Source organism: Dreissena polymorpha, chromosome 7 (genome assembly GCF_020536995.1).
Source record: "Dreissena polymorpha isolate Duluth1 chromosome 7, UMN_Dpol_1.0, whole genome shotgun sequence".
Classification (NCBI taxonomy): Eukaryota; Metazoa; Mollusca; class Bivalvia; order Myida; family Dreissenidae; genus Dreissena; species Dreissena polymorpha.
In genome coordinates, this window is record NC_068361.1 from 67,972,642 (window position 1) to 67,985,725 (window position 13,084).

The following is a 13,084-nucleotide window of genomic DNA, read 5'->3' on the forward strand; positions in this document are numbered from 1 at the left end:
GGGACGCTTTTTCCAGATTTCGTTTGCATGGTTTGAAGTTAAAGGCTAAAAAGTGTGTTCTTTTTCAGCGACAGGTTGAGTTTCTGGGTCGCAGAGTGAGCAGCAATGAGATTGCCATGACAGACACCGACATTCAGGTTGTTTTAGATTGGCCGATACCTAGGTGTGCCAAGGAGGTTGAGAGGTTCACCGGTTTAGCAAATTATCACAGAGTTTTTATTAAAACTTACTCTGATATAGCGGCGCGATTGTATCAGGTCACGGGCAAGAGTCTCTTCCGGTGGGAAGATGAGCAACAAAAAGCGTTCGATGCATTGAAAAGGGCATTGACGTCTCCACCCGTACTAGGGCTCCCAAATCAGAATGATGAGTTTATCCTGGATACCGACGCGTCGGATGTTGCCATAGGAGCAGAACTCATCCAGCTTCAAGATGGGGAGGAACGGGTGATAGCGTACGGTAGCTACGCCCTGACCAAAGAACAGAGGCGTTATTGCACTACCCGGAAGGAGCTACTGGCGGTAGTACGGTTTACGCGTCAATTTAGACACTATTTGTTAGGTAGACCTTTCACAATCAGGACTGACCACTCGAGTTTAACGTGGTTGTTGCGCTTTAAGCAACCACAGGGACAGCTGGCTAGATGGATGGAGGAATTATCACAGTTTAATATGGTGCTGCAACACAGGGTTGACCGAAAGCATGCAAATGCGGATGCTCTTTCCCGTATTCCCGAGTGCTCATGCGATATTCGGTCTGGAGATTTGCCTTGTGGAGGGTGCAAGCACTGCCAGCGTGCAGATCTGTGGGATGCATTCACTGAGGACGTTGATGATGCCGTTCCATTGGTGCTGCCAACAGTGCAATCAGTCGTCCGTGACATTGGGGTGTTCACCGACGAGAGCACTGAAGGAGACAATGGTGAGACTGGCAGCGTCAGTGAGGTTATAGGAGCAGCAACAGGAGACAAGAGTGGCAAGTCGGATCCTGAATTCCAGGAGGAAGACCTCATTTTGAAAAATTTGTTTCAGAATTCATGTCAGGTTGATGTGTTGACGGTTGGTGGCGATTTTTGGGTATGTGCCTGTGTTCCAGAACCGGAATCGGAGGTTCAAGCCGGGCCAGCCGTGTCGGAACCCAGCAGTTGGGGTTTCACATGTGTGGATTTGCTAGAGGCGCAAAGTCAGGATCCGGATTTAAGCTTTGCTCTGCAGTGGCTGAGCAAGGGGATCGAGCCCGGGGAAGCGGAACTGTTTGCAGCCAGTCCAGGTGCTAAGTTTCATTGGTTAAACAAAAGTCAATTGTTATTAATTGATGATGTTTTATATGAAAAAAATCCTGTGACTGGAGATAAGCTGTTGGAAATGCCAAAATCCCTGAGGGAGGAGGCAATCCGGTTGAATCACGATATTCCCTCCGCGGGCCATCAGGGCATCAAGAGAACCAAGGAGAAGGTCAAGGAGAAATTCACCTGGTACGGTATGAGCAAAGAGGTGGCCGGATATGTGTCCGTGTGCGAGGCCTGTAACCGGAATAAAAAATCCGATCGGAAGGGAAAAGGTCCCATGACAGAGTATCAGGCTGGAGCTCCCATGGAGAGGGTCCATTTGGATTTTTTAGGTCCATTACCAAAAACACGTGATGGCAATGAGTATATACTCATGATGGTGGACCAGTTCACTAAATGGGTCGAATGTGTACCCCTCCCAACGCAGACGGCAGAGGACACAGCTCGTGCCGCTGTAAATCATTTTTTCTCCAGATTTGGTTTTCCCCTTCAGGTTTTTTCTGATCAGGGAAGAAACTTTGAATCCAAGCTCTTCGCAGAGTTATGCAAGGTGCTGGAGATTCATAAGGCTCGTACCACGCCGTACCGGCCTTCAGCTAATGGCCAAGTAGAGCGTTACAACCGAACGCTAATGGACGCTGTCCGGTGTTATATTGGCAAACACCAGAACCGGTGGGACCAAAACCTACAACAAATAGCAGGAGCACTACGTGCTTCTGTCAACTGTAGCACAGGTTTTACGGCACACAGACTTATGTTGGATCGGGAAGTAAATACTCCGGCAAATTTAATGTTTCCTTTAAATGGGAAACCTATGGAAGAAGACAATTATGCTCACCAATTGGTGAATGATCTCCAAACCGCACATGAGTGCGCAAGGAGCAAACTAAGGGCCACCACAAAGCGCATGAAGCGCAATTACGATTTGCGTTTGTTAGAACGTAATTTCGAAGTTGGGGATGCAGTATACCTCCTTGACACCGCCACTATAAAAGGTAAGTGCAAAAAAATATGCCCTCCTTGGAAAGGACCCGGACTGGTGGTAAGAAAACTATCACACCTTCTCTTTCAAATCAAACTAAAGAATGCAGTCCTTGTCATGAACCATGATCGTCTAAAACCATGTGAGATAGAACCTTGCCAGCCTGGCTTACAAAAGAAAGGGACCAGCCCGAATCTGACCTTGACGAAACGACAGATGGGCAATTATACTGTCTATGTAGGAAACCTTGGCAAGGCCGATTCATGATCCAGTGTGATCATTGCGATGAATGGTACCATGGATCATGTGTGAATGTTACGGCCACTGATGCTTTGGACATTCAAAAGTACCGTTGTCCGAAATGTTAATGTTAATGGTAGAAAACAACAAAACAAACAACCTGTTAACACTAATTATCCTGTGCAATGTGCGCAGGCTGATCAATGTTTACAGGCGTTTTATCATTTGTCTTGCCATGGTCATTTCAGGATCAATGGTGCTCAATGCATGTCTAATTGAATTAAACTGTGAACACTAATTAAACCGTGAACACTAATTAGCCTGTACGGTGTGCGCAGGCTGATCTTTGATAGTGTTTCCGGAATTTGTTTAAAAGAGAGTCTCTGTTATAAGTCGGGGATAAAAGTAAATGTATGCGCATTAAGCCCTATTCTCCAAAAATCTATTTTTAAAGATTTTAGAATTGGAAAAAACAAACAACACTACAACGACTTGACTTGTGTTTTAATTCTACCCTCATTGTTTTAGGATGGATTCAGATCTAATAAAGGTCGAGGAAGTGGAGTCTTCCTTTGATGAGGAGTTGCTGTTAGAGCCAGAAGGTGAGGGTTCTTCACCCAGTAAAAGCTGGGCTGAGCAGATGGATGAGAGGGATAGGGTGTGGACCGCGGCAGCCCAACGCATCATAGCTGAGCGGTCCGGTAAAGTGCCCACTGCATGCTCACCAGATGTTGAGGTATTAGATACCATAAGTGCCTCCCCGGTCGCTGGCCATAGTAAGGCTGACCATAACCAAGCCGCTCCGTATTCCAACGGTCGCGGTTATGGTAGGCCTTGGAATGGTAGGCGGCCGCGTGGGAGAAGAAGTTTCGATCCCCGCCGTTGGGAAAGATCCCAATCGTTCTTTAATAATAAGGGGAAATATGTACAACCTGTCCCAAAATTTGAAGGAGAAAAAAGGGGAAATTACAATTTTGTACAACCTCTCCCACTTCTAGACCCACGAATAATGCCTGTCCGGAGCAATGAAGGGTTTAAGAAGAGGCCTCAGGCCCAGCGGGAAAGATATGGGGGAATGATGGGGTTTCTTCCATTAAAAGGCCTAGGGTAGATTCGTGTTGTCCGGTCCGGGGTTGCGGAAAGACCTTTGACTTGAGACACGTTCTTAAATCTCACGTCCCGCAGGTCATGGACCTCAGGGTCCCACTAAGTGAGTCCCTGACACGAAGAAGATTAGCATTTTTAATGGCGCTGGGGGTCCGGGTTGTCCGGGACGGAACTTCTGTAGGGGATTTGGCGAGGTTTGCATATAAGATGGGCTATGTACCCAAGGGGGGTGGGAAAAAACCCTCCCAGGTTGGGGCTGCAGAAGCTATTGCGAGATTAACAGGGGAAGAGGCAAATACCTTTTTTAGTTTATTGGACTGGAGCGTATTGGGCCGGCTATGGGCCCTTCTTACTTGCGATGAGCAGAAGTTTTTTCAGGAGACTTATTCCCTGACAACTGAGGAACAGGAGTCCAGGTGGCAAGTGGCTGTTGACAGCCATTGCCATTTGGACAGATGGTCTATCAAAGTGGGGGTGAGCCTGGATGGCAATATATTGACCCATCTTAAGGACCACTCCCCTTTGGTAGAAGTAGAGGTTAATGTGAAGGCTATGGTTACCAATTTTTGTGACCCCCCCACCTACCCTGATGTTTCACTACTGAAAACACTATCCTCCTTGCGGTGTTTTCCCACCATTGGTTTACACCCTAAGGGGGCCTCCAGGTATAGAGACACCGACATAAATCAGTTCGCCAAATTACTTGGCAGGCCCGAGGTAGTGGGGTTTGGGGAGGTGGGTTTGGATCACTCTGTGCCCTATACAGAATGGTTGGGGCAGTCCATTCTACTAAGGCGTGTCCTTGGCTTTCTGGAAGAACGGCATGTTTTGATCCTTCACTGTAGGGGGTCAAAGGGAGATCAGGATGGCAGGGAAGTTAATATGCGCCTCCTATCAATACTTCATGGATTAATTAGTCCCAATCAGCGAATCCACCTGCATTGTTTCCGTGGAGACCTGGAAATGTTCCGGGCCTTCACGGATTCATTCCCAAATACTTATGTTGGGTATACCCACAAAACTAGTGATTTGTCACCAGCAGCGCTACTAGCATTGCGCACAATACCCTCAGAGCGATTGCTTGTGGAAACAGATGCTCCTTATTTTGTCAACCCTACCATTGGTCCTTTTTCTTCACCGAATGTGGTGGGGCTGGCAGCTAGGAATGTGGGAATGATAAGGGGCGAAAGCACAAGGGATGTGCTCACAGCCACTGTGTCAAACTTTGAAGATTTGTACCGCCTTAAGTTATAAAGGGCGATGTGTATTGCCAGTAGAATTTATGTAATGATATTACATCGTAATTGCTATTTAAGTAAAAGCAAAATAAAGCACAAAATATGTGCAGACAGTGTCTATAAAATTGTAATTGCGTTTGCGTAAAAATATTACGTTGTTATTGCTTTATCATATCTTTGTTGTTTTAGATGATGGTTACACCTCTGGTCGCACCTGATTTCTTTTTTCTTCTTTTTTTTGTTTGACTTGTTTTCTAATTTTGGGAGGTCCTCGCTGTTGAGCTACGCCATTTTTTTTATGTAATCCCAAAATTGCTTTGTAGTAATATTTTGTTCGAACAGTAATACTGAACATTTAATATGTTCTAAAATATCCATTGTATAAATTTAAAAACAAATGTCAATGAATAAAACGAATTCATCTTAATAATGTAATATAAAGACTCATACAATTAAAAAATAATGCACAAAGCATGTGCTAACAGACATTGTCTAATTTTCAGAATCCGTACCGCCCAAAAATTTGGCAGTGAGGGTGGGAGTATTGTTATTGCAGAATTTGCGCATTTTTAGCAATTGTAAACATTCATATTATCGTAATGTATATACATATATCTAATTCCTCTGGGAAGTAACCACTTTCGCCAAATCATACAAATGTTAAGATTCATACAAAAATTAAGACTCATACAAAGATAGAGACTCGTATAATTTAAAATTATAAATATAACACAACACATTAATAGTTTATCAAACATTAGTCCTTTTTCTTCACCGAATGTGGTGGGGCTGGCAGCTAGGAATGTGGGAATGATAAGAGGCGAAAGCACAAGGGATGTGCTCACAGCCACTGTGTCAAACAGTAAATTATACATATAACACAACACTTTAATAGTATATCAAGCAGTAAATGGATGAAAACAAAAGTCCATAAATAAATAATAATTTATTAATGTATGTATACCTGTTATTTACTAAAGTTATTAAGTCATTTTTCTGGGCAGGAAAAGTAAATATGCGCCTCCTGTCAATACTACATGGATTAATTATCTTTTCTTGCTTTCTGGAAGAACTGCATGTTTTGATCCTTCACTGTACGGGGTCAAAGGGAGATCAGGATGGCAGGGAAGTTAATATGCGCCTCCTATCAGTACTACATGGATTAATTATCTTTTCTTTAATAATAAGGGGAAATTTGTACCGCCTGTCCCAAAATTTGTCCCTGACCCGTAGAAGATTAGCATTTTTAATGGCTCTGGGAGTCCGGCTATCGTCCTTCCCAGATTAGAGCTGCGGAAGCTATTGCGAAATTCACGGGGAAAGATGCAAATCCCCCTATTGTGTCTGGTCAGGCCACAAATAACCCCTTAGTCACTAATAACCCTCCGGCCATCAGTATTCCTCCTGTCCCAGCAGTGATGACCATCACAAATAAATATAAATTCTTCCGTCGCCTTCGACACCGGCCACTTGAACGTATTCCTTTTTGTTATAAATGATGTGCTTTGTAAACAGCTGACTGTACAGATTTACACACTGGTCACAGAATAACCCACACTGTAGAACTCTGTCTCTGTTAAAGTATCATTGCTGAGAGTGATGTAATGTAAAAATAATGTAAACAATAATGTTAATTCTGTATATAAAAAAGTGTGAGTGACCCCAGTTAAAATAAAAATAATAAATAAAACATTAATATATTAAGTATTCATCATTAAATGTTTAGATAATTAATGTCAGGTTATAATATAATACATAGAACTATTCCTCTAGTTTCAGAAGGACTACAGCCTTTGGTTTTTCCTTTCTGGGAGAAGCTATTGACCTAGAGTTCGCCCTCTAGTTTCAGAACGAAACAGCTTCTTTGTTTATATTTATTACAGATGCTATGGCTTTATTTCACTGAGACTAAAATCTTCCTGTGTCGTAGGTCGACGTCCAGAGCACAAAAACAGTCTCTACCTCTGTTCTAAACTCTGCTATATAACCGACTGAGTTATTTCCGCGTCTTGAGTTTGAGCGGTATTCCAAATTGAATCAATCGTCGGACGAAGAGAACGCAGAACAGCCTCTGTTTTTCCTTGTGTAGGATCTCCACTAACCTTCTGCCATCTGAGTAAACAACTACAAACTGCAGCTTTTTCCAGCAAAACAAATAGGTTTTTCCTTCAGTGCAACGGGCGCATTAATGAGTTTAACTCTTGCTGCAAAATCATTCTCCGCGTACTTTAGGTAATATTCATTTATTGTATGGAGGTAGTATATGTGGAGTTCTTATTAGGTATTTGGTAAATCATCAATCATTTATTAATGAATTCATTTAATGAACTTTGTCTTCATTCGTCCATTAAAATTTTCAACATTACTCTAGAACTTAGTTTCATATCAACTATGCTTTTACTATAACTACAACTATAGTAACTACTACTATAGCAACAACTTTTACTACTACTACTACTTCTGTTGCTGCTGCTGCTGCTTTTGGTGTTGCTGCTGGAGTGTACCCTTACTATGGAAACCGTTTTGGTGCGGTGTGATGTTGAGGTTTTAGATACTAATAACAACATTACCGAGCAAGAGTCAGTTGACTTATTTACGCAAAGAAGTGCCTTTCGTCCGATCTCTCTTTCTGCGCAACGCCTGCATTAGACCACAACTTAAGTTAATGCATCTCCATTAAATTACCATTTGTGTTTAGCACCTTAGCACAAATATGAACGCATATGAGCCATAATCTTTGTTAATAAAGAGTTAAAAATAAAAGTTCACAATAAGGTCCGGTAACTCTTGCTCCTTTTCTTGTCTGCACAATAATTGGACAAGTGTACCCACCTTCCAACCTATTTTCACAAATTTTAAGAAATAAAATAACTGCATACAAATACATCTCCTCGCAGCCCAAATGAGAAGGCCTACGCCCTCTGCATGTGACTGCATAATATACAATAAAAATCCTCTTGGTTATATTAAAATAAAATAAATTATACAATACAATACCATATAGGGTATGCAGGCTCACAATTCCTCACACAATACTTACATTGGGACATAGACATACCCCATTAACTCAATTGTCTCAATATGCCTTTAAACTCGAGTGTTTTAATATAAAAATCAATTTGAGCTAGCAGAGTCTTGGATGTCGCAACCTGGTGAGGTCGAGACTGCCAGGACAGGTATTCACTATCACATCAACCCTTTGTTGTAGGTTGCAAATGTCAACTTTTTTACCACCAAGACTGCAATACTGCCAAAGTCTGTGGAGTCTGTGAAGACTGCAATACTGCCAAGTTCACTTTCCCTTCTTTGGTATCGCTGTTTGCAGACATTTATAAATGCGTTGCCTTTTACTCTAAATCCAGACTGCTGTTTTTCAAGGCCATTTCCAAACTTTGTCTTCATAAACGCTTCTAGAACTTCATCTTCCCGGTTTTTTCGTCCTGGCTGTTCAGGCTTTTCCCTGTTCCCTGGCCCCGAGAAACGAGTAAACTATTTTCAATTGAAATATTACTCGAATTTCCTGGCCGGCGAATTAATTGTATACCCGGTAAGCAAATTTTTACGGCTTACGGGACATTTTAATTAATTATTGCAAAACACACAAAACAAAATGCGTTAATCAATTTAATTCAGTACAACAATTACATATTGTTCGGTCATTAATAAGCAATAAACAAATATAATAATAATAATCCATTGAGTTATGTCTGTTTCAATAGTTGAACAATTTGGGTCACAAACCACTTCATCTTCATTAAACTATATGGCGTTAAACCCCATTTTCTTGGCACATTGTTTACATTTTTTATCAGCGACGCAGATATTGTAAACATTCAGGTCATCAGGTCATCTGGTGCACTTTAATCCGCACCACTGATTACGCGACCTCGAAAACAGACAATATAAATTCACGTCTAGACGGCTTGTAGCGTATCAGACGCCTAGCATAGACTACATAACCTACTATTGGAAGACAATTAAAATTTAATTGCCCAGCAATAATACCACGTGGCCGTTTGTTTGTTGTACAAGCAATGAAACTGTTACAAACTGCACCGGACAATCACGTTTTATAACAAATTTTGCGGCGAATGAGAACTTAACTGTTTTTTTATACATGTCTAAAAATAGACTGCTCTACCTGAGCAGACGATTAGAATAGGCCACTGAACATTGAAAATGTATTTAAACAACAAACAAGACAAATACTCTCAGTCCTACTCAGTTACTCTCAGGACGGCTAGATTTTAGCCATCGGCTTATCAGCAGAACTAATTAGTGTTAACTGTTCTGTGGTCATAAAGCACACTCCCCTGTCAGGCTGACAACAGCCTGCTTGGCGATAATAAATGAACCTAGGTGTTATATCTGGCCAAATCTGAATATGCTGCAACATGTTTCAGAGAGTTATCGACCAGTGTAATTATCAGTTCTGCCAAATATTCATAGCCAATACAACATTTATTTTGATATTTTATATTTATAAAACAGGTAAGCTTGACATTTGTTAGTAAAATAATTTTATGTTCACCTTTGTTACATTTTAAATTTGACATGTAACAAGCACCGAACATGTAATATGAAATGATTGAAATTAAAACTAATAGAAGTTATTATGATTTTAAAAGATAGTTTTCTGTACTCTTATCAGATTGAGAACCAAAATGACTTTTCATATTCCATGACTGAGGTAACTTAGAATAGTTTTTGACGAAACTGATTCAGAATATATTATCTTTGATGAGTTCAAAGCATTTCTAAAAAACAATAAGTGTGGAGTTGAACCAGCAATTAAAAGTGGCAACATTTTCAGTTGGTTGAAAGGAAAAGATCACAGTGTAAAATGTGTTGAAGGAAAACCTTTATTTAAACTGGAGAGCATATAGTGCAATACTGTATGTCATATCGCTACACACATGAAGTGTGTAGACAGGTTACGAAGGAATTAAGAGGATATTAGTTAAACAGTCAGAGGAAACCCCCATAACATCTACAAAAGAGATATACAAACATATAGTTAATGCTGACTTTCTATCTAAAATTCTTTTGTCGGAACTTAAAATTGAGGAAAGTGGCATTACAACATTAAATTCATTTTACAAAAATGAGTTTACTGAAGAAAGCTGGAGGAAAATATGTTTCTTTGAAATGCATTTTATGAGAGAAGGAGATACACATGTACCGGCATATATGCCTACAATAGCAAAATGTTGCTTTCAAATTTTGTAGCTTTATGCTGCATAATTACATTTTACTTTAATTCTGATATATAAATTATATATGTTTTATTTTGATTGTGTAGGAAGTTGTAATGGTTCGAACACATGATATCGATAAGTTTATACATAATGTCAGTTATCGTTAGTATTAATCATTATTAAAATCTAATTGATCAGGTACCGTATAACGGCGCAACCTTTCAACTGACTTTATGTAGCTAGCCTACATAGTGTTGGAATTTATGTCTTGAATCTGAATAGATGTACAATTTGTGTAAGTGGTTACATATTAAAAAAAAGTGTACACAAATACAAGCATGCTGTTATTTTACAGAGAAGAATTTCAAATAAGAAAGAAACATGATGTTTGATGAAGTAGTGCACAGATGGATAATATGTTTGAAGTACATCAATGCAAAATTCATGTTGATAAGACTTAAAGTTGGGACATTTTGGTATTTAATATTTATCAACCACAGGATACTACATCTAATTAATTCATTTAATTGTATAATTTAAGTTCAACACTCCACTAGCAAATTTCATGCTGGATACTCATGTTGATAGTCATGTAAAGTTGTTTATTAAAAAAATTGTTTTTTAACTTACTGATTAGTAACATGGTTACCTGTTATGTATATTATGTGAACATTTGTTATGTGAATTACAATGGTGAAGTTGGTATTTGGTGTATATATTAATGTTTTTTTCCATGAAATGTCCTTGCAAGAAAAGTTTGGGTTACAATCATGACAGTACTAAATATAAATGTATACAGCAGCTTATCATTTTATTATTATAAATTGACTATAATTCATAGAGTTTATGTGGCATACTATTAATGCTATTTCAACTTGTTTATATGAACATTAATAGATGTACATTGAAAATATAAGGAATATTCAATTGCTTACTTCTGAATAATTTGATAATTATGTGTATAATAAATTGCATTATAATTTTATATAACATAATTATAATTATGCTCTGAGATCATTGCATACTCTTCGCATATTCATATACTTTACATAACAAACATGTAGTTTAATTAACATGTTGTAAATTCAATAATAAACTATGTAAAAGTTTTGATCTGTTTTTTTTTATAAATATTTTAATCCATCATTCAAATACAAGCATGATGCTCTTTATTAAAATGTGCTTTAGTTATTTAATATTAATTAACTCTTGATACCTATTAAAATGCATTCCCCTGTATTTTTCTACAATCAAATTATTCATTTAGTGTGTGAACAATTTTAAATTTAGATATGGCCAATAAATCCCCTCAAGTTATCACTACCAACAGTGATCAGCTCTTCACACCACTTTGATAATGACCCCTAAACAGTTAGATAGATTAGCCATGATCTTGTTGAATCTATGGAGAAAGGAGTAACCAAGTAGGACTGCTCTGATGTTTCTTTACTGAAAACTCTATCCTATTCGCGGTGTTGATAATGTACATGTATTACGGGGTACGCGGAGTATAAAAGTAAATAGTTATCTTAAAACATTTTGAGAAAATTAATTTAATTGTTTTGAATAGGTATATGTCCTATTGTTTTATTTTTAACTCGGGTTTTTATCACAATATTGTCGGAATTACAAAATTGAAATTAATCTGAGTAGTGCTCTGCGAAAAGGGGTTTTAATGCATGAGCGTAAGGCATCGTCCCAGATTAGCTGGTGCCGTCCACATTAAACTTCCTGTAATTTTCCATTATATGACAGAGGTTTAAGGTGCTTTGCACATTCACGGATGTGTTTATTTCCCGTGAAGTGGGTCTTTTTCCATTAAAAGGCCTAGGAAATATTCCTGCTGTGGCAGATGAGTTTTTTTCCAGTACAGCTCTTCCTTCTTTTTGAGAGGTTCCCGTACATTCACGGATGTTTTTGTATTTTCTTATTAAGTCCAGTCTTTTCCTGGTGGTCGTATGTGACAGTGCTTAGCGACCACTGTTACACCACACCACTGGATGTAGTAACTATTGTTGTGGTCCGCGAACATTCGCCATTGTTTTGGTACGGGAAAATACGGGAAATTTGTACACAAATACTTGGGTGTTTCCTGCAATATACCCATCTTGGCATCTCCGTCATCTTTTATTCTCTCATGTTAAGATTCGTGAATCGATCTTACTTAAATCACTTCGTCATTTCTGTATCATGTCATTTATTTTAGTAACTTCTGTAAATGAATAAATTTACCAACAATATGCTTAAGCAATGTCCTAGAATTTTGTCGCATGAGTTTGTTTCTTATAGGTGACAGTGCTTGACGACCACTGTCACACTCCATACTTAAAAAAAAAACAAAAAAAAAACAGGGCCGGAAGTGGTATTTCCCGGAGTTTTTCTTTTAAACAATATTTGCCTGTCTTTTTAAATTTTTATGTTACCGTGCTTGACGGCAACTGTCTGGTAGCTTCACTTTGATTTTTTGAATGACCGGAGATGTTACCCGGTGCATGTACACTTTAATTTTGGTTACATTTTTGTAAAGTACATTATTTCTGAGTGTGATCTCCACATTCTAATACATAAGTGACTGTACTTGTTGGACGAAAGCCAACAAGAATGTTTTTTCTTGATTAATTAATTGTCGGACGATAGCCGACATTAATTTTTTTATTTTTAATTATCTAATGTGATGGAATTTTAAATATGCAAGAAACATATTGGTCACTAACCGCTAGAATGCAGCGGTCTGTATGTACCCCGCTGGGCAAGGGCACTCCTGTGCCTGCGGGAAGGGGGAAATCATGGTCCCATTTAAGTCTCTGTCTCGGTGTATACGCCGCTGGGCAAGGGCACTCCTGTGCCTGCGGGAAGGGGGAAATCATGGTCCCATTTGAGTCTCTGTCTCTGTGTATACCCCGCTGGGCAAGGGCACTCCTGTGCCTGCGGGAAGGGGGAAATCATGGTCCCATTTGAGTCTCTGTCTCTTCTGCCTTGGGTGCGACCGTACGATTACCATGGGGCGGCGGCCCAAGAGGAGAAAAGTGGG

At 39.4% G+C, this 13,084-nt stretch overlaps 1 protein-coding gene across 1 annotated transcript; it reads left to right on the top strand.

The window, feature by feature from the left end:
- Window positions 1–3,755: 3,755 nt before the first annotated feature.
- LOC127839792 (putative deoxyribonuclease TATDN2) lies at window positions 3,756–4,871 on the top strand. The gene has a single exon (XM_052368179.1). It carries the CDS (start codon window positions 3,756–3,758, stop codon window positions 4,869–4,871), a length of 1,116 nt encoding a protein of 371 aa, XP_052224139.1.
- Window positions 4,872–13,084: the final 8,213 nt, after the last annotated feature.

Bases quoted from the DNA above. Each gene is read 5' to 3' on its own strand.
- LOC127839792 (XM_052368179.1), top strand. From the start codon at position 3,756: ATGGCGCTGGGGGTCCGGGTTGTCCGGGACGGAACTTCTGTAGGGGAT.